This window comes from Gymnoscopelus microlampas, assembly GCF_963454915.1.
Source record: "Gymnoscopelus microlampas genome assembly, chromosome: 3".
NCBI classification, from domain to species: domain Eukaryota; kingdom Metazoa; phylum Chordata; class Actinopteri; order Myctophiformes; family Myctophidae; genus Gymnoscopelus; species Gymnoscopelus microlampas.
Window position 1 is genome coordinate 16294833 of NC_139940.1, and position 21446 is coordinate 16316278.

At 42.1% G+C, this 21446-nt stretch overlaps 1 protein-coding gene across 3 annotated transcripts in view; it reads left to right on the plus strand.

The window, feature by feature from the left end:
- Positions 1-21446, plus strand: part of trak1a (trafficking protein, kinesin binding 1a) — a 39348-nt gene continuing 17902 nt past the window's right edge. The window contains exons 1-2 of one of the 3 annotated variants that reach the window (XM_084047759.1): positions 1-201; positions 11121-11315. Coding sequence is in view for 2 of the 3 variants with exons in the window: in XM_084047757.1 (XP_083903883.1) it covers positions 4671-4686; positions 11121-11315 (211 nt within the window). In the remaining variant the exon portion in view is untranslated. Of the gene's footprint in view, positions 202-4478; positions 4687-11120; positions 11316-18180; positions 18644-21446 lie in introns of those variants that run through there. The other 2 variants (XM_084047757.1, XM_084047758.1) reach the window with 2 other exon arrangements.

The window sequence follows — 21446 nt, forward strand, 5'->3', positions numbered from 1 at the left end:
TCAGCGCCAAGCTGGAACCCACGACTCTGCCTCCCTTGACCTGTTCCGCTTCCTATATCCCGTCCCCTGGACAATCATGCAAGTACACACTGCGATCCCCTGGCCCAGGTCTCCATTCAGCCAATGAGGAGGAGGAGTACCTTTGTGAAGCCCCGTCCCTGCAGTTCACAACCACTTACAGAGATGCAGAGACCATTACAGGTAATGTATTACCCTGGCCGCAGCAATGCATGGCAAGGTTTTATAATAGGTCTGTCTGTTTGTGTGTGTGTGTATTAGGTTTGCATGTTTATTAGAATTATAAATTGAAAACGGATGGGTAGATTTTCATGAAACTTGATCGGAGTAAAATGTAACTTTGGTAGAGGTTTGGACAAATATTAGAAGTTTGAACCTACTGTATATTTGGATATTAAAAATAGATGAAAAGTCAAATGTAAACATAAATTAAGGATTGTGTTAAAAACAAAAGTCTGCCTCATGAGTTCCCCCGCCTTGGGCCCCTATAACTTTACACAGCAGCTGACGTCCCGAGATCTGTAAGCAGACTGTAAGCTATACTTCATATCAAGATATATCTCCTCCTCCCTTAATCTCCTCAGACAGACAACCCAGACTAGGTAGAACTGCTGCACTGTATGCACACATGAATCACACAACATCACTTAAAAGACCACCTGCAATGGCTTTTTGTGTCCATATTGTGACGTATTACCTAGTGAAACAGGGGCATGGTGCTTTTCAGCAAATCACTGACTGGATCAGAATCAGAGTGCAATCATCACGCTGACCATCCCGTCCCTGTGTGCTATGGGATTTAAACTCTATTGAAACTGGGTTGCTAGTGTCTAGCATCAGCTCTGTGTGGAAGAGGGATTGACCGTTTTACAGTCTATGGATTGACCGTCGAGCTATGGGATTGACAGGTGTTGATCTTTCTTTTATTGGTTGAATTGGTTAGAATCTGCGGATGTAATCACACATTACTTATTTGTTTCGCAGGAAGTAATTAAGATTGCAATTTTAGGGACTTTTGATTTAAAAGTCCCTAAAACCATGGATATGCTCTAAAAATGTGAATCAAAAATTTTTCATTTCAGCTGTTTTTTAATTGATTCAATGGAATTGATATGAGACAAGTCCACAACTACCGAAGAAAGCGATCTAAAAGTACACTACAGTATATGTTAGTTGTTTGGAATTATCCCTCATGGTAAAACTTCCTTATTGTCACATTTCACTGAACGTTGTTCTGCGCCTTAACCTTATTTAAACAAAAAACATTACAAAAGTGTAGTAGGCTATACCGATTCTGACTGAATAGATTGGTTTGAGTTATTTGTCATATCTGCCATGTGGAATTTCTGTTTATGAAGCCTACAAATATAAATGTAATTTTATTTATCTGTTCTTATGTTCATTGCCAAAAAGAGTTAAATCGCTAATCGCAATTATTTGTGTGACAATCAATAGTCATGTAAAATGTCATGATCGTGACTAGGCCTGCCTGTCTGCAGGTCTTGTCTACAAGTACTGCCCACAAGGGCTATAATTTGAAGAGAAAGAAATCCACTCAATCACCAAATGAATGTGTAACAATTTGTTTCTCACTAATCCCTTCTAGTCATAGTATTTACCTCCTCCAGTTCAAACTGTATCATCTGCATCTGCAAACAATGTTTAGACATTGTTAAAGAGATAGATAGATACGGTAGATAGATAAATGGATGAATGGAATAGCAGACCTCATCTTTCAAAATGTCCTAAGGTTTACTTGTGAATCTCTTTGCCCACAAGTTGTTGCAATGTGTGATGTTGCTACATTTAGCTGTAGCATTACTGTTGAGTGGTTGAAAGGACCAGCACACTCTAGTGGCTGAAGCGCGTGCATGTGCGTGCGTGTGTGTGTGTGTGTGTGTGTGTGTGTGTGTGTGTGTGTGTGTGTGTGTGTGTGTGTGTGTGTGTGTGTGTGTGCGTGTGCGTGTGCGCCGGGTGCATGTGTGTTGGGGTGGGTAAAAGTTATGAGAAAGTGTCTCTTCATGACCCTTTGCTGTTGTCACATCCTGTCTCCAGAATAGTTCCAAGGTCTAGTTTAAAGACGTTCCACAGGGGACTTGGCCTATCCATCCTCTCTCATCTTCCATCATCTTTTTTTCCACCCTTCATTCCTTGTACACCCCAGAGTGTACAGCCATGAGATTACACAAACATATCATGACACAACATGGCACGGCACAGCACAAAATGGCACAACACAGCACAGCACAGCACAGCACAGCACAGCACTACAAAACTTTGCTGCTGTCATCTTGTCAAAGTTAAACAAAGGTCAGTGAAAGTCAGTCCTGTTGAGGAGGTAATAACAGGCTCATGCTGCCACCTTCTGGCCACTGCCTGTACCTACACCACTGGCTTTCACTGCTGAACTGAAAGCAGAAAACAAAACACAAAAAAGAAAATCCCAGATTACAATAAATATACTACATGTTTTTTATCCTTTTCACCCATCTCTATCTGTTGGTATCCATCTGTTGTGTGTGTGTGTGTGTGTGTGTGTGTGTGTGTGTGTGTGTGTGTGTGTGTGTGTGTGTGTGTGTGTGTGTGTGTGTAGGCGTGCATGCGTGCACATGTTTAAGTCTTGATCATGAATGAACACAAAGAGTTGAATGGAAGCAGCCCCATTGCCATGGGAATGGTTTTGGGAGAGCCATGTTAATTCTCCACGGTTACCAGCCAGGGGTGGGTGTAAAGAGTTGGGTAACGGTCATATTATGGGATGTTTACTAAAAAGTTGGACAGGCAGACAAAGAGGAAGAATTAGAGAGTTATGTAAGTATATATAAGTTATATAGTAGTTGGAAAAAGAGAGAGGAAGACACCATTTCAATGATTTTATTTTGATACAGTACAGCCTGATTTATATTTTATCTTACGGCGGTGTCACATGCCAAACATAGCAGATCTCATAACGTGTCACGTAAATCTGCTATTATTGTTGGCACACGTCACTATTGTACAACAGAATGTAAGTACCAATCAAGTTTAAATGTATAGATCACCACATTAACGGTACAAGCTCGGTATAGAGCCGAGGAAATGTTCATGTGATCAGAAGAGCTGGGAAGTACTGTATAATAATGGACAAAGAGAAGAACATTACAGGCATATTAGTAAACTTGTAAATACCTAATTTGTTCTAAGTATTGTAACTGACATTTAAACATTTAACGTGACAATATATCAATGCCTTTACACTGTACTTTATTTTAATTTGATTAATTTTAAATGTTTTATTTTTCCATGGTGAAATGTCATGTCACCTGCGCCTGACATGTCACGTGACATTATTTCATGAAACCTGATGTCAGGCCAATGAAGCTCCTGTTGAATTTGAGAGGGAGAGAGAGGGAGAGAAAAAAAAGAAAGAAAAGACAGACAGTGTGAAAGATAGAGAGTTGGGGTGAGTTACTGACTGCATGAGTTATATAAGAGGAGGCACAGCTGAATGTAAACTACTGGGACTACTGACAGTTCCCGAGTCTGGTCCAATCATAGCACAGTAAACTGCTGTATCTTTCTGTGTGTGTGTGTGTGTGTGTGTGTGTGTGTGTGTGTGTGTGTGTGTGTGTGTGTGTGTGTGTGTGTGTGTGTGTGTGTGTGTGTGTGTGTGTGTGTGTGTGTGTGTGTGTGTGTGTGTGTGTGTGTTTGCTGTAAGAATGATGTCATCCTCTTACTCAACTCTCCTCTCTTCATCTCTCTCTCTCTCTCTCTCTCTCTCTCTCTCTGTTTAGTTCCATGTGTCTAAATTAAACATGGGTTCTTAACATGGTAGTTAACAGGAAGTGAAGCGTTTTTAGGGATCAGCATGTGGTTGTTATGTAGTCACAAAGGCTGTGTTGTGGAGGTTTGTCCTGTCTGACCTCAGTATACCATCCAGAGTGTCCAGAGCTGACAGGATGTCTGGCGATGTGAAGACCTTTGTTTGTGAAGGAGAATGAACAATGTTCTTGATAGGACTGTACAACTAATCGGCAGAGTTTACTTACTGTATTTGTTCAAGTAACTTCAGTATAATTCATCACTTTATCTTATCTCTTCACAACTTCACTTAACCTATCTCTTCACAACTTAATTCTGCTTATCTGCTTATCTTAATTCACTGATGCACTTAACTTCAATCATGACAGATGAAGCTGAAGGGAAGACACTGGTTAAATAAAGAGTTTTTAAAAATGTGTTACAGACATTAACAGACATTGGTGTATAGTCAGCATACAGGTTTTTCTTGACATTAAACAAACAGGAAGTCAAATACTAAAACTGTAATGATGTCTTTGGGCCGGCCAGCCGTCAGCTATGTTTAGACTAAAGAGAGAGAGGGAGAGAGAGAGAGAGAGAGAGAGAGAGAGAGGGGAGAGGGGGGATAAAAAGAGGCAGAGCTAGGATTACTGTTGGCCACAGCGCGAGGAAGGGTGGGTGCTGTGTGTGGGCGGGAGAGTGAGAGAGAAAGAGGCAAAAAAGTGTGAGTGAGTGAATAACGGAGAAAATAGCGCATGGCAAAGAGAGCAACATGGAGCGAATCGGAGCAGAGAGGGAAAGAAAGTTACTACATCTGGTTGTGGTCTGAGGGGACCAGCTGAGAGAGACAAGAAGAGAGAGAGGCGGTCCATATGGGTAGCGTCAATGGTATGTCAGGCATGACGAACCAGTTTGGCCTGGGTCCCTCCTCTCTCTCTTTCTCTCCCTGTCTTTCTCTCCCTGTCTTTCTCTCTCTCTCTCTTTCTCTCTCTCTCGCTCTCTTTCTCTCTCTCTTGCTCTTCCTGTCTCCTCCTTCTAGTTCCCGGCTCCTCTCTCTCCCCTCTCTCTCTCTCTCTCTCTCTCTCTCTCTCTCTCTCTCTCTCTCTCTCTCTCTCTCTCTCTCTCTCTCTCTCTCTCTCTCTCTCTCTCTCTCTCTCTCTCTCTCTCTTGTCATCTGTGTGTCGTTTTGGTTGACCTTGCTGTTTGGACTGGAGGAAAATGTGACTGAGAACAGGAGCTTGTTGGTTGTTGGGGCTGCGAGCACCATGAGTGAGTATACCGGGCGTACTGGCCATGCTGGACAGGACATACAGTAACGGTCTGTTTCAAATAGTCTCTAAGTTGAGGTCAAGTTTAGAAGCAGTCTGGCCAACAGCTGTCTGTCTGTCTCTGTTGTTCATGATGATTCAGTCTAAAAAGTTTAAACGGAATCCTAAAAGTTCTCAATTCATCATTAGAAGTTGTTGTGTAAGTGTGGTTTGAGTAAAAAAAACATCTACTGCTATAGGAAGGAAGGAAGGAAGGTTTTTGATTGTGTCCTTCAGCTGCTGCTGGGTCTCAGCGCTGCCATGTTAGAGGCAGCAGACATGTTAGACTGGACAACTGTATTTGAATGTGTCTTGGCTCTGTGTACTGAGGTGCTTACTCAACATTTAGTGGGCTTGAATGCTGCATGTGTTTTTACAATAAAATGATGCAGAACGATGGATAAAACATGGAGAAAGCAATACTAAAAGTAATGTAAATTTGTTGGAACATCAGTGGAGAATTAAGACTTTCCTGGCACTTTGTGGACGACATTTCCAATGCTCCTGTCAGTGTTTGTGTCCTTGCATGTAGTGTCTTATGGTGTACTCACTGTATCTCTACTGTACTGTATGCAGAAGTACTGTACACTGCTCCTTGTCTGTGTAAATATCGGAGGACGACAGGTGACAAACTCATCTATTATTAAGTTTGAACTTGACCTTTTAACAAAGTCTGTCCTCCTGGAGCTACTGGCTGGTAATAACGCTGTAGGATACAGCTAGGATTGACCAAGGTCTCAGATTTTCTTGGATACGTGGAACTAGTTAAATTTGTGGGATTTCCGTTTCCTCCTCACACACTATTGCCCAGGGAAACATGAAGGATTGAAAAGCAATTAGCAAGGAGACATAGTACTATATACTGTAGCTATCAGAGGCAGTATTCAATGGATCAATGGCCAACATTTGTAAAACAGATTAAGTATTATCTTCCTGTTGACACTTTCGATTGACAACTCGACGGATCAATCAGACTACGCCAGGTGTTATTTTATTGTAATTAAAGCCAGTCAGTTGTGTTGTGTGAACTGACACAGAGCTACTGGTCTATTATTAAACTTAAACTTGACCCTCTATTTGTTTTTAAATCCCAATGAATGTCTGCCCTGGTTGGTTGGCTGGTTCTCTCCAAACCAGTGATTCACAGCCAGCAGGTCGACTCACTGACAGGGTCAGTGAGTCGACAAATCTTGGTCAAGAATCAATGGTCTTGAATGTTTCTGTCTTATTTTTAGCCCCACATGTGACGGGGCCCTAAGAATAGTCAGTCTGTTGGTCAGTCATCCACCACTTATAATGAAATAATACAATTATTATACAACTAATACAACTAATAATAATTAGACTTAATGCATGGATAAACTCTACTGATATTGGTGACACCATGGCCTTTCCTCTAGAGAGTCATCCTTAAGGCCAGTCCACACCAATGATTTGCGACGCAACTCCTTGCAACTACTTGCAACCATCATCCCAAATGGCAGTTGCAAGGAGTTGCATTGGTGTGTGGAGTGGCCTTAAAACGGTTTTGTTGCAAGGAGTTGCAAGGAGTTGCATTGGTGTGTGGACTGGCCTTTAGGCCAAACGTTAGTTACCTCAAAAGTTTACAGACAGATTGGCATGAAACCTGTGAGCACATTCATGCTCCCTGGAGGCTGAACCCTAACTGTTTGAAAGATCCTATGACCCTTCCTCTAGTGCCACCCACAGGCCAAAATGCCAAAACCCTAACCCTAACCCTAATGTTAATGGCCTTTCCCCCTGTACTACCCTTCAGTCAACTTTTCCGGTTGTGTGGAGCAGCATGGTATCTTGGGGTGGCTTTCAAATGGAGACTCATATCCTTTATATTTGCTGTTATTTAGTGAGAAAAAAGAGAAACGGGTGGTGGAAGATGACAGATGACTTGATCTTTCTTAGTTGAGTCATGTTGAAAGCATATCTGACAGCCTGTCTGTCTCTATGTGGGTGTGTGTTCCCGTGTGTGACACTATTTCACACTTGCTATAACCCAGACCAATGCTGGGTACCAAAACCCGAACACAGTGATCAACACTGGTGCAGCGACAAAGACACCCAGCTCACCTCCCACACGGCAAATTGAAATTCATATGGACATGCACCAGCCAAGCCGTGAAGGATTTGAATCCCTAGTCACCGCGTTGGTGGACAGGAGCTGCCACCGCCGCCCCTGCACTGCCACCCCAGCATCCACCTATATATCATATTTCATACGGAAAGGCAGTTCAATGTTGTTACGTAACAAATGTGCTTTACATTAGGCATAAAAGGGTAACAAAATAAAAGCTCTTTAACCCATGCATCAATGGGGAGTCCACTCCCTGGTCAGAAACTTTGACTGTGGCCCAACAGTATACAATATGTACAACTATACAAAAAGGTATACCCTGAAAAAAGATATATATATACATATATACTGGCATCCCTATTTTGGGCAGGTCATACTCTGTACTCATTATAAGTGCACATTTTCAAACATTTTGAATATAGCCAATCTGAGTAGATCACCTATTTCGACTATTAATACAGGTGTGTCTTGAGAATTTATCATTGGTGTGCCTTGGACATTTTTAAATCACTGCCCTATAAAACTTGTCTAGTCATGTACAATGAAATTGTGCAATATTTAATACTTTTAACACATAACGTATACAACAGCACTCAACGTGAACTTATGCAGGTTTTCATTACAACTAAAACACTACAGAAGCAGATTTCATAACACACCATCAACCAGAGGGAGGGAACTAAAGTAAAAGACAAGAGTGAAAGTCTAGTCACTCTGGTCATACTATCTAACATGAACTGTAAAACACATGTTCTGTAATTGGAGTTAGTTCCTCAGGAAAGGAATTATGCTGGGTTGTCACAGCAAAGCATTGCAAAGCAGAATTCCTGAATGAACCTCATATTTGATTGAATAAAAAGTGAATGGGTGAAATGGCCATTCAAGTCCTTGTAATATGATCAGCTATTGCTTTTCTATAGAGTAGTTGTTCTTATTAGTGTCCATTTGTGTTGTAATTAGGTTATAGATTCTGTGATGGAGACACATTGGCTGTAGTGTGTGTGTGTGTGTGTGTGTGTGTGTGTGTGTGTGTGTGTGTGTGTGTGTGTGTGTGTGTGTGTGTGTGTGTGTGTGTGTGTGTGTGTGTGTGTGTGTGTGTGTGTGTGTGTGTGTGTGTGTGTGTGTGTGTGTGTGTGTGTGTGTGTGTGAGAGTGTGTGTGTGGTGTGTTTTGCTGTCTCAGCAGTCATTCCATCTGGATTAGGCACTAACAGCCTTGTGTGTGAGCGAGAGAGAGCGAGAGAGAGAGAGAGAGAGAGAGAGAGAGAGAGAGAGATGCAGACTGACTGAAACAGTGGGGGTTCACAGGACGGACACACACACACACACACACACAGGACGTGTGTGTGTGTGTGTGTGTGTGTGTGTGTGTGTGTGTGTGTGTGTGTGTGTGTGTGTGTGTGTGTGTGTGTGTGTGTGTGTGTGTGTGTGTGTGTGTGTCTTTGTAGACAGTTAACAGCTTTACAATGACTGTGACTGTACACAGAGCTCTTACTCAAATACATTTGGGATCTACAAGCTCTCAACGATCGACAATCGACTCTTGTAGATCGGGCTATCGCTGTTCACCTTATGACAAAGTATATAGCAAAGTATATTGTGGTTAACAAAAGGGAAAGAAACATCAAAGGAAGTGTTCCCATGTAGGTTAACCACATAAACCCAAGAGTCACTATTCTGGGCATGTCCTAATAGGCGAACATTTGGCAAAAATAGCAGATTGAATGGCTCACAACATGTCGCAGTGCATTTGAGCTTGTAGATCGGCTATTAGCGCCGAAGAGCTTTATTGTAGATGGAAAAACGCAGGGGACCAAGTATAGAGCCCCGGGGCACCCTGGTCAAATAAGTATATAGGCTTTAAGTGGTTTAAGATGAAGATTCTGAAATTGACTGATTTGACTGATTTTAACTGGCCTCACATCCAATGAGGCTGTTCCACATTCTGAACACTTTTCCTGTTCCATACTGCGCTAAGCAGACCCTGGAAGACGGAAGCCTGGTTATGATGACTTGATTTTCCACTGTACCTCATAGATCATGTGCCCTCCAGTTAAAATAGTAAGGCGTTTCAGAGGAACACTGTTGGCTGTAGTTGTGATGGCACAGCAGAGAGCTCACTGCCCTGTTTTATTACAGTACTTATTGTACAGTGTTAAAATGCATACTGTATGTTCTGTTTGTTATACATTGAATAGTGACAACCCATCATTAAACAAAGACCAGTTCATGCTTTTCAAGTAAAGAACATGACTTACTGTACAGGATTCACGTAGGTCAACAGGACACTGCAGTAAATACATTGAGGCATTAGACTACAGACAATTAGTTATTTCCCTATTGTGTCTTTGCATTTATAAATCATTTATACAATAATTTATTCATTGCATTTCTTCTTTATTTTACACATAATACAACATATGAATTATGCTGGAAAAAAAATACAAAGAAATATGCAATCTTTGGACATCAATTTATAAAGTGGCCCCAGGTTTTTTTTCCATACTGGGGTGTTTTTGTCAGCGGATTAAGGCACTCATACATCTTAGGGGATTGTTGTTTTTTCTAGCCCTTGTAAAGAAGTAGTAGATAGCACAGTACATATCCTCTTTTTAGAAATACCTTGAATTTGAGACCGTCAAAGCACTCCAGTTAACTTGGTATTAGTGTCCCGAACCTCTAGTACAGTACAATAGGAGTCAGAACAGTGTATTTTTCCTGTGTTTTGGTCAAGGATAGTTTGCACACTTTATTATGAGAAGTGAACCTGGGACTTTTAGGCAAGGAAGGAGATAGTTCTTCCAGCCACTAGCCTACCCAGCTTGGTTACCATAGCTTTTTCAAACCACAACATGTGGTGTTGTGTTTGGTAACCATGGAGTGTGTACAATTTTCCTGGCTCTTATTAGCACAGTCACAGTGACGCCTAAATGTTAACACAGAACTACTGACAACCTACCATTGACATGGTAGTCACATTCTGTATAGCATTCAGACAGTACTGTAGACTACTATACATTAGACTGTAATGTTTGTTGACATCGTAATGTTGACAAAGAGCTGCTGGTAGTGGTGGTGCAGTTCCTCAAACTGCCACCTGAGGTCCTCCTAAACCTTCCGTTGCCAGTGCCACTTGAAGGAAGAATACAGCTCCAAACTGCCAGAGGAACTAAATTTGTTGACTAAAAGGTTGCCAGTTCAAATCAGTCCTGCTAGGAAAATCTCAGCAACTCAAGGTGCCCTTTACAAGGTATTTTACCACCAACAGGTCAGGTGGAGCCGCTTAGTGGCCAACAGTATGGCCAGTACTGGTCATACTGGTGAGGTGTGAATGTGTGTCACACTAATGCCTGATTTATACTTGGTTACGCATCGTGTTGCACACCGAAAATAGCCGATAGACAAGCTCACAACATTGCAAGAATGCGTTGTAGATTGGCTATTTTTGGTGTGTGACATCGGCACGCAACTAAGTATACTGTAAATCAGGCATAACAGAGTAGTAGAACGCAGCATCAGTGCTCACTGCTCAGTCAACAATCCCTGATTTAGATAAAGGGTGAAAAAGCAAGAATAATTCTGAATACACTTACTTTAAAAAAAATAATAATAATTTAGATGCAGTGGTTTTCAGTGAATCTCATAGTTACACCAACCTTGTTCTTGTGATTTGCTTTTATGCTTATAGGTTAAGTATTTATAAAGATTATCATTTCCATATGGCCAAATGAGGCGTAGACCACCACCAGACTAGGACATGCACACAAGCAGCCAGCCAAACCACTGAACACGCCATTGAGATTAGACAGTGAGGCAATGCCGTTATTAGACTCTGTCTTGTTTCTAAAATGTGTATCCTCCCATCTGCTAAAGCTGTAAATATTTAACCATTAAGATTAAGTAATTCTGTCTCTTTCCCTCTGTGCAGATGTTTGTAACAATACAGATTTGCCGGAGCTTGAGATCATCAGCTTATTGGAGGAGCAGTTGCCCGTCTACCGGCTAAGGGCAGATACTATCTTCGGCTACGATCAAGATGATTGGCTGCACACGCCGCTGGTCGCCCCCGACGCCGCCCTTGACCTCACTACCGAGCAGATAGAGGAGACTCTCAAATACTTCTGTAAGTCAGCCATTCTTTTATCAAATGAAAGTGAAACAAATACCCACATCAAGTCAGCAAGTTAATGCTCAAAGATTTCAGGATATCCTAAGTAATGTTTGAAACACCACTATACGTCATTTAGTCAATACACATGGCAGTGCTTGACTCCTGACGGAATGTTGGAGCCGATGTATATTTATCCTTTAATGATACATTCTATTTTATCAGACGGGCAGAGGCAGGGGACAGCATGCAACATACAGTAGTACAGTACATGAACCGGATTCAAACTTGTGTTATTGAGATTAGCTTACTATAGGGGTAGGGGAAGGTATACTAACAGTTTTGCTCTGAATCACTTGTTCAAAGTTTGTCTGAACAACTGTTGAACTGTACTGCGGCAATAAGATTTCAGACTTTGACACGATAAGGCTCTGATATGGAGAATGTCAATAAAGATTTAACTTTCTGAAAGATTTAATTAAGCCATAATGTGCGACAAGTCTGAGGCAAATAACTCCTCGTCAAGTCTGTTAATTTCTTTCATCGCGACACCTTAGAATGCATTGTCATCAAAGACAAACTCTCTTTATATTTTCATAATTGAATATATTAGTTTAAAAACGGCAAACAAAAGCTGTGTTGTCTTCATATCCACTTTCTAGTCCAACCAACTACAGTTGGTTTAATGGTTGTAATGGTTCCATGCAGTTGAATATCATGAGCATTTGGTGAATTTCTTTCAAAATCTGCATCAGTGAAGATACGTTTATTCTATTGTATTCTATTATTTTGTGGTCATATGGGCGTGGATGTGACATCTGCACAGTGTTGCCACAACAAATGTAGACATGGATGTGGCGTCTACACAACCTATGATGGTGGAGACTGTGCGTGTGCGTGTGTGTGTGTGCGCGCGCACACGCGTGTGTGTGTGTGTGTGTGTGTGTGTGTGTGTGTGTGTGTGTGTGTGTGTGTGGCTAAACTAAGAGCTGTCCTAAGGCTTGACCTTTCTGTCATCTCATTTACCTGGACTCACACAGAGAGAGAGATGCATTCTCACAAAGATATCTGAACATTCTGAACACTTTTCCTGTTCCACACTGCTAAGCAGACCCTGGAAGACGGAAGCCTGGTTCTGATGACTTGATTTTCCACTGTACCTCATAGATCATGTGCCCTCCAGTTAAAATAGTAAGGCGTTTCAGAGGAACACTGTTGACTGTAGTTGTGATGACACAGCAGAGAGCTTACTGCCTTGTGTTATTACAGTACTTATTGTACTGTAATAAAACAATACAGAGTGAAGCAATACAGAGTGGTCAGTCAGGTCTCGTGGTTAAGGTCTGCTGACCTACAGTCTAAAAGAGTTCTCAGGTCTGGTGTGGTACATTCAGTCTAAAACAGTTCTCAGTCAGGTCTGGTGGTTAAACAACCATACCAGTGGTCTGTCATGTTTAACACATCCACTATGACGCACGGTGTACTTGGCATTAATGTTGACCATTTTCCAAAGCATACTGCTGTTTGTTAGATGTTTGTGTGCGTGTGTGGAAGTAAATAGTAAATCTCATTAGTAACCCCTCTCTGGTTGAAAATGTGTTAATTAGTGACATCAAGTGCTTCAGTGTCTGGTCACTGTCCACACTGTCATAGAGAGTGTCGTAATTATGTAATAATATTTAATGAATTATGTATGTCATATCAGAGGATATCCTATAACATGATATCCTCATTAAATATTATTTATTTATTACATACATAAGACATGTTGCATCAGAGAGGGGAGAGGCCAGATGATGACACAATAGGCAGCCGGCCAATCACAGTGGAGCCTCTGTGCCTTACTCCATGTTGTGATGACATTCCCACCATGTGAGTTGTACAGGAAGTAGGACAGAGGAGGAGGGTGAGGGGCTTCTGATTGGCTGATATTCTCCAGATGTAAATCATCTGCCAGACATTCTGTCTGAGTGTTGTAACTGTCAGTCATACAAAGAGCAGCAACAGATAGATACTCGCTTAAGTCAATTGCATTTGTATCCATACTAAAAAGTCCTGTGGCTGTCTCATGGATCTAAATCAACCAAATGTGTGATAGGAGCCGCCAAGCCGGGGTTCAGTGAAACACCTCCTCCTTCTATATAACAAGGTATTTATTCTAAGCACATCATCCCATGAATTGGTAAACATGTAGCCTGTAGTGATTTTATTGTATTTTATTTTTTGAATGTATTTCTTTTTTAACACAGTTTGTAAAATGCTGATTTTGTTTTAATAACATAGAGTTGGTTATCAATGCAAAAACATTTTTGAATAATGTAAAGTAATTTACAGACCAAAAAATAACAATTCAAAGAGCAATTCAAAAGATGATACTGATTTTATGAGATCTTTGAAGTCACCAGATGAATGGCCACTCCAGAATGCTGGTCCCATATCTAATAGTACTTTTGTATCATGGAGGTTGTCTGTTAGCCTCCATGTAGCATGAGCTATGCCAACACTACAGCTTTGTCTTGCCAACTGGCCTCATATGCTGCTCCTGCCTTGCTGGAGTCGGAGCCTGTTACTATAGCAACCTTTCAGAAGGACAAAGTAGGCGAGGGGGGGGGGGTGTAAGGGATGATGCTGATGTAAGACTGGAGGAGGGTCCAAGCTGAACACAGCGCCTGCCGATTGGTCTTGTATAATCTGTAATCCCGCCCACTTGCCTGAGTCATCATTGTCATCATTTCTGCTGCAAAACCCGTGACTGCTACTGCTGCACTGTTCTCTTCTTTCCCTCCCTCTTCCACTCTCTCTCTCCCTCTCTCCATATCTCTCTTTCTCTCTCTCTCTCTCTGTGCATTAATGGTGGCAGTCCATGTGTGTAGCGCTTTGCAGGATGTTTTGAAAAGGACACAGCAGGTTTGTAGGTATGTCCGCAGCAGAGGACAGACAGAGACAACAGACCTCGGAAGGCAGCCGATAGGTTGAAGGACAGACAGGAAGATAGGTGGACCCACGAGAGGATGGGACATTGTCACATTAAGGTAGTGATTTAAGGCTGGGCGGATAGTTGAACAACTACCCAGACAGACGAGAGGAATTGTTAGATACAGGGACAGACAGGCGTAAGGACAGGACATTTTGGAAAGATGTTTCTCACTGAAGGGTGCATTCATGTCGACATCTAAAGGATGGACAGACAGGATGGACAGAAGGACGTTAGAGTATTAAGGATGTTGGGATCATAACAGCAAAGACAACTCTGAAACAACGCACCACATAAGCATCATCGTTAGGATAAATGAAGATGGCATCCAACACAGCGGCGGTCTGATTAATCCGGGACAAGATAGGACATCCTTAAAAGATGGGACATCATACATACTGTCACTGACAAGAAATGTCCAGAGTCCTGACCGAACCTTGTACCAACGGGTGAGCCCCTAAGCATGCTGGGACACAGGAATCTCTAGAGGAGATCTGGTGACTTGACTGACCATCTGAGGACAAACCAGGTGTCTTAAACTCTAAACATGCTGGGACATTGGAAGTGCCAGAGACATTGAGCTGAGCATGGTGGTGGGATACGGTAAAAGACATAGTCGTGTCTCTGAACAGTGAGACGTGATGAATAGACGAGGACAGGCGAGAGACCGGAGGTTTGTCAAGGCAGACTACTATGAGCTGGATTGGTACTATGATGAATGTACTGATGGTAAGGGAAGTGCACTCTACTATACCAGTCAGACACACACATAACATGTCACATCCATACTCAGACATACTTTCATAGCAGATCCTCACCAAATGGGGATATTCTCCTTTCTAACTTAAGTTAAAAAAAAAGGAAAAAAAGATGACAGGAAACTAAGGGCAGGTGAAGGTCTCCAAACAAAATGTAACCAGGAACACATTCGCTTTGATCACATACTGTGCACCTAGCGGTGAGAATGAATGGGTTTTGTAACTAGCTTTAGCAGACAGTGATACCAGCTATTGTGTTGGTATTAACATGCATGCATGCAATGCACATGTATGTGAGTGTGTGTGCTGGTGTGTGGTAACAGGGCTGATGACACTGGGTCATGTGACTTTGTTGACAGGTTCTGACACCGCAGTTGGTATATTACCTGCCTTCTGCTCCTTTCTCATCCTCCCTGCCTCCCTCTCTCCATCGCCTCTATGTTTCCCTCCATATCTCTCTCTCTCTCTCTCTCTCTCTCTCTCTCTCTCTCTCTCTCTCTCTCTCTCTCTCTCTCTCTCTCTATCTTTGTCTCTCTCTCTCATGGATTTTGGGTGTGATGTTTACATGCTATCATCATTTCTTTGCAGCACATACAGTGCTTGGTAAAGTCGCTCTGGATAAGAGCATCTGTTAAATGCCTAAGTAAGTAAGGACCATTTGGAAAAAAAAAAGTACAAGATATTTATGTTTATCCTAGATAATTTCCCGAAGAGCAGACTTCATCAAAGATGAGGAGACTGCAGCCTCAAGTGCAGATGATCAGATGAGTAGAATGGCAGTAGCTGTTGTGGCTGAGTGAAACCACTAGATGTATTAGTGAGAGTAGAGAAGCAGAAATAGAAAGCAGCTGGGGGGGGGGGTTATTCTGAGCTGGTACGAGAGAGCGAGTTGGAAGTAGGTTGTCATATATTTAGCTCATTGATTTGCAAGACTGCCTCCATAGCAGCCTGCCAATGGTTCTCTGGCATCCACAGACCTCTAAAAATGAAGGATGGATAGAGGCTGACCAGAGTCTAGGGCTGCTGAAGGAGGAACTAGGGGGCTGGTAGACTAAAGGACTAAAGGACAGAGCTGTAGTGATTCAATACAGCTTTAATAGACTCTGTTCAGTTCAGTTTACACTTCATTCAATCCATTTTACACAAGTGTACAGTTAACTGAAAGGCATTTAACTTGAGGTCATGCTGCAGTCCAAGCACAATTATAAGTAAAAGCAGTACACAATGTAGATACTGTACCTAGTTCAAAAGTATGAAAGTAAAGCACTGATAGTTGGGTACAGTACATGGTAGTACAGTAAATCATGGTGTTACAGGTGATAAATCCACATTCAAATGATCTGCTTCCCCGGCTGATATTTGAATTTTGTTTCTGCAAGTTGATTACTGAAATAAATGAATGGAACAGACCAATGGCATCCTCAAAGAATTATGGTATGCTTTGGAGTAGGACTGAGCGATATGGACAAAATAAATATTTGACCTCAATATTGATATTGTGCCTTTATTGTGGTAATGACCATTGGTCGCAGTAATGCCTAATAACAAAGTGGCTAAGGGCAAATAATAGAACGACAAACTGTCAGGTATGTTCAGATACATCACTTTACTGTAATGCTGCCTTTAAAACCAGGGAAAGACAACACTTCTGCCATATCATTACAATATCCAAAATCCAGGACGATATCTAGTATCATATGATGATATAGATATATCAATATATTGCCCAGCCTTGCTTGAGAATTGTTGTCAGCTTTGTAAAATATGTTGTTAGTTAGTGTTGTTATGGCAGTTGTAGGCAATGGACTAAACATGCTATGATCACCAGGATTATATATTGTATATTTATATACATAATCGAGGCAAAAGTAAAAAAAACTGTGATATTGTTTTGAAGTCCTATCGCCCAACCTACTTCCAACCACGTATAAACCAGCAGAGCCATATAAAGAGTGAAAATGAATGGAGTGAGAGAAAAGGTGGGAGGTCCTGGGCTGGTTTGTGCCGGTATCTAGGACTGCTTGCTCTATTGTTCATAGGAATGTGGGGGTCCATTGAGCTCGCCCATTCAAGCAGGTTTCAGACCCGTTAGAGTAATTACAATGATTAGGAGGCTAACGAGGGGAAACCGCGTCACCATTTGATGTGGTGCATATTTAGAAATGTGAGATGAGATCTGCTCAGATGACTTGGCACAGAAATACTTTCACACGTTTATCATTTCACTATATATTAATTTGTGTATAAATCGAGCAATAAATGTTAAAATGTTTTTGAATAGTCTTGCACTGCTTAAAGTAAAGGAGTAGATGCTTTCCTACTGTCTGTCTGTCTCAAATCAAGAATTCTGTGTGTGTGTGTGTGTGTGTGTGTGTGTGTGTGTGTGTGTGTGTGTGTGTGTGTGTGTGTGTGTGTGTGTGTGTGTGTGTGTGTGCGTGTGCTAATAGTATTTTCACTGTGTAGCTCCTGCTGCTGTGAGTAGTGTAATCATGTGTGCGCCGTGCGGTCATTCACCTGTGAATGTATCATTGTGTTTAACTCCACCCTATGAACAGTTGTGGGTTTGTTATGGTTCGCTCCACACTGCCCTGTTTCCATAGAGGCTGACCAGGACTCTACCATTTTCTCTAGCAGGGGAGTTTTCAAATGGACTCACCTGAACCATCACAGGTGTCTGTCTGAGAGATGGCTCGCTCCACTCTACTCCCATAGCTGTTGACTTGGACTGTACCACTTCAAACTCATTACATGGGGGGGAGACTGTAAATTGATGTCTGACTTTAAAAGCCAAAGAATTAAGGGGATAAAGGCTACATTGATTTATTATTTTAAGTTGTTTTATTGGTCATATGTGCAGTATTTTAACCTAGTAAACCGAGAGAGCTGTTTGCTGGACAGGTCTGCCCTGCTCCCAAACTCTCAAATAGAGTTGGCTGATCAATAGCCAATCAGAGAGGAGAGAGGGAGGAGCTAGGATTGCTAGCTGTCTGGCAGACAGATCATAGATCACATTCACACACACTCACACACACACAGGTTCACTGACTCACACACAACACTGATCCTACAAAACATCGATATACCCTTCAACACACACACACACACACACACACACACACACACACACACACACACACACACACACACACACACACACACACACACACACACACACACACACACACACACTCAGATGTGTTTCACAGGTAGTCTCACACTCACATAGAGTATACATAAACTGATGGAAATACATACTTGTACAATGTTTCATACAAAGATATACCGGTACACATAGCTGCACACCCACAAATACTGATTAACAGATAAACACCCGCCCACAGAAAGATTGTAACTCTGTGTGTCTCTCGCACACGAACACACCTACACATTCACATTCCCAGTGCCCTGACATGGCGCTGTGGATGGTGTGGTTCAGTACGTAGTGGTGGGATTTTGGGGGCAGAGGATGGCGCTGTCCCCTCCTCCTGAGGGCAGCGAGGACAGTCTGGAGTACTCTGACCAGGTAGAGGAACAGGTCTGTGTGCCCGGACATCACGAGAAGACAGAGGAAGAGCAGGATGAAGATGAGGAACAACAGGTTCTCCGTGAAGGTAGTGTGCGGTTCTCCCTTGCTTTGTTTAATCACCTCTGGGTGCCACAGTCTTCTCCTGTTGGCCACGGGGAGTTGCCTGGTGTACCCACTGTACAACCGCATTGTACAGTAGGTATAGATGCATTGCTTAGAGGCAGTTTGGTGTTTAGCTCCTTGTGTCTAAGACTAAAAGGCTTTGTGTTTTTTTATTTTGTGTGAAGGAACCTGACCTGAGGCACCATATTCTGTGTCTTTAGATAAGCTATTGCATAATGTGGATACAGTTATTCAATACAGTGCCATTGTACCTGCATTGTACTTTGCATTTTTTGTTGTTATGGTTTTATTGTTTTGCTTAGTCACCTGTCGTCGTCGGTCAAGAAACCCCCGTTAAACAAATTATCTATCAAACTACAATGTATTATTTACGTGTCCTTGAACCTGGGTTGTCTGGGTCGTGGCGTTGTAGAAGCCAGTAACACCAGGCTGCTTTTACGGTAATTGTACACCTCTGGCCTTATTGTGTCTGATGGCCGTAAAGCAGCTCCACTGAAAACCACAACACACCAGGAGCACTTATATTTGATCACTTATACACTTGACAACCCAATACACACACCCACACTCTCTCTCTCTCTCTCTCTCTCTCTCTCTCTCTCTCTCTCTCTCTCTCTCTCTCTCTCTCTCTCTCTCTCTCTCTCTCGCTCTCTCTCACTCTCTTTCTCTCTCACTCTTTCTCAGTGGAGGTGATTTAATGACTGAAATCAATAGACATGACGTCATTCTCACCTGTTCACCTTTTCTACACTGTCTGTTACACTGTAGTGTGACACACACACACACACACACACACACACACACACACACACACACACACACACACACACACACACACACACACACACGCGCGCAACATGGCACGCAGACTGATCTTATCTAATCTATAAGCTCATAGATCATCAGGGAATTGGCATGTGACGTGTGTGTGTGTGTGTGTGTGTGTGTGTGTGTGTGTGTGCATCTCCATTTGATGGTCACGCTGATTTATTTCCATGGCAATGTGCCCACACACCCACTATAAACAAGACTGTTATTTTTGTGCATGCGTGTGCATGTGTGTGGCAAACCTACGCAGCCAGTTACTATACTTGTACGACCCTACTTGGTTTCAACATGGTACTGTATCTCACATCATTTTAACTCTTCAGTTTCAATTTACACAGATTCAAACCTGTGACTTCTGTGTAGCACATGTAAGTGTTCTGTGGCGGTTCAGGACGTAGAGCTATCTAGTAGTCGTGAGGTTTCCGGTTCAATCCCCAGCTCCTCCTGGCATGGTGTTAAAGTGTCCTTGAGCAAGACACTGACTGAACCCCTAACTACTACCAATGAGCAATTTGTTGGTGTGCGAATGTGTGTGCGTTAAGTTGAGTGAATGTAACTCACAATGTAAAGAGCTTTGAAACCTCCACAGCAACTTTAAAAGAACCAGCATGGTCACTGGCATTGATGCATACTGTACATCACTTTGTATTTATTGATTATTCAACCACAGGTGACAGCCATTAGGTTGTTCAGCCACCTAGTGTAGTCCACATAACCAAGACTTGATTACGTCCAAGGTTCAAGTTTCACATTGAGACCTGTGGTGCATGTCCTGCTCCTTTTCTGCTCGCGCTACACTGTCCTATCAGGAGTAAAGCTGAGAAGTCCATGAAATGTCCTCTGTCTCTGTCCTGTAAACACACACTGGCATTCCTGTGTGACAAACATGGAAATGATGTCGTTTTGCATCCGACATCAGGCCCCTCTGTTTTGCATCGTTTCCATGGGAGTCCTGTTCAGCAACTGCTTTATTGTCCTTGTCGTCACGATGGCTAGTGTCAGCCAAGATATTCTGAGATGTGTTCATAATTCCCATAATGCATGTCCTAGACAGCTGCCCTGAATGGAAGTGTCACTTTGTACTTTCAAGGAAAATGACAATAAAAAAAAATATTTTACTGCAATCATGACTCAGCCTAACAAGTCCAAGGAACTTTAGCAATGTCTACCCCGTCACTGCTGGCATTTTTGTGACAAATATATAAGCAACAGGTCAAAGTAAACCCTGAATGATAGGCAGCACATGAGTGGAGGTTTGGATAAAGCTATTTCTTCAACCACTAGTTGTTGGTTGAAAACGGTCCCTTAACAACTTTCAAAATCTTTCAAAAATCTTCAGAAATACCGAAAGTAGCCGTTCTACAAGTTCACAATGCATAGCGATGCAATGCAATATGTTGTGAGGTTGTAGATCAGCTATTTTAAAAATGTGTTCATAAAACAATCATAAAACAAAATAAAGTATAAAATATGGCTTAAGTGGTTAAGCCTGTACTTGTTGTATGACGCTAGTTGAAAACAACTGATTTGTTTTCAACGAGCGACAAGGTCGTACAACAAAGTATAAATTGGCCATTAGACCTTGCACTTTGCAAGTCGCTCTGGATGAGAGCGTCTGTTGCACGCATACATTATAAATTGTAGGCAATTTAATTAGTTCTGTTGGAACCTCTTGCAGTCCTTGCTGCTGTGTCCTGTATAAGGTGGGGGTGAGAGATCTTGGATGTTGATCAATGTTTTAAACTGGGCGTGCTTGGGGACTTGCCCTGTATCAACATTAAATAACTTACCTATTCTAAACCACTCATTAGCTAGACATGGCTCATTAGCACATGTGCATACACAAAGATGTGCATTTGTGTGGACTTATATTTGCGATCACCTGATATGTTGACTGTGTGTGTGTGAGTGTGTGTGTGACTGTGTGACTGTGTGTG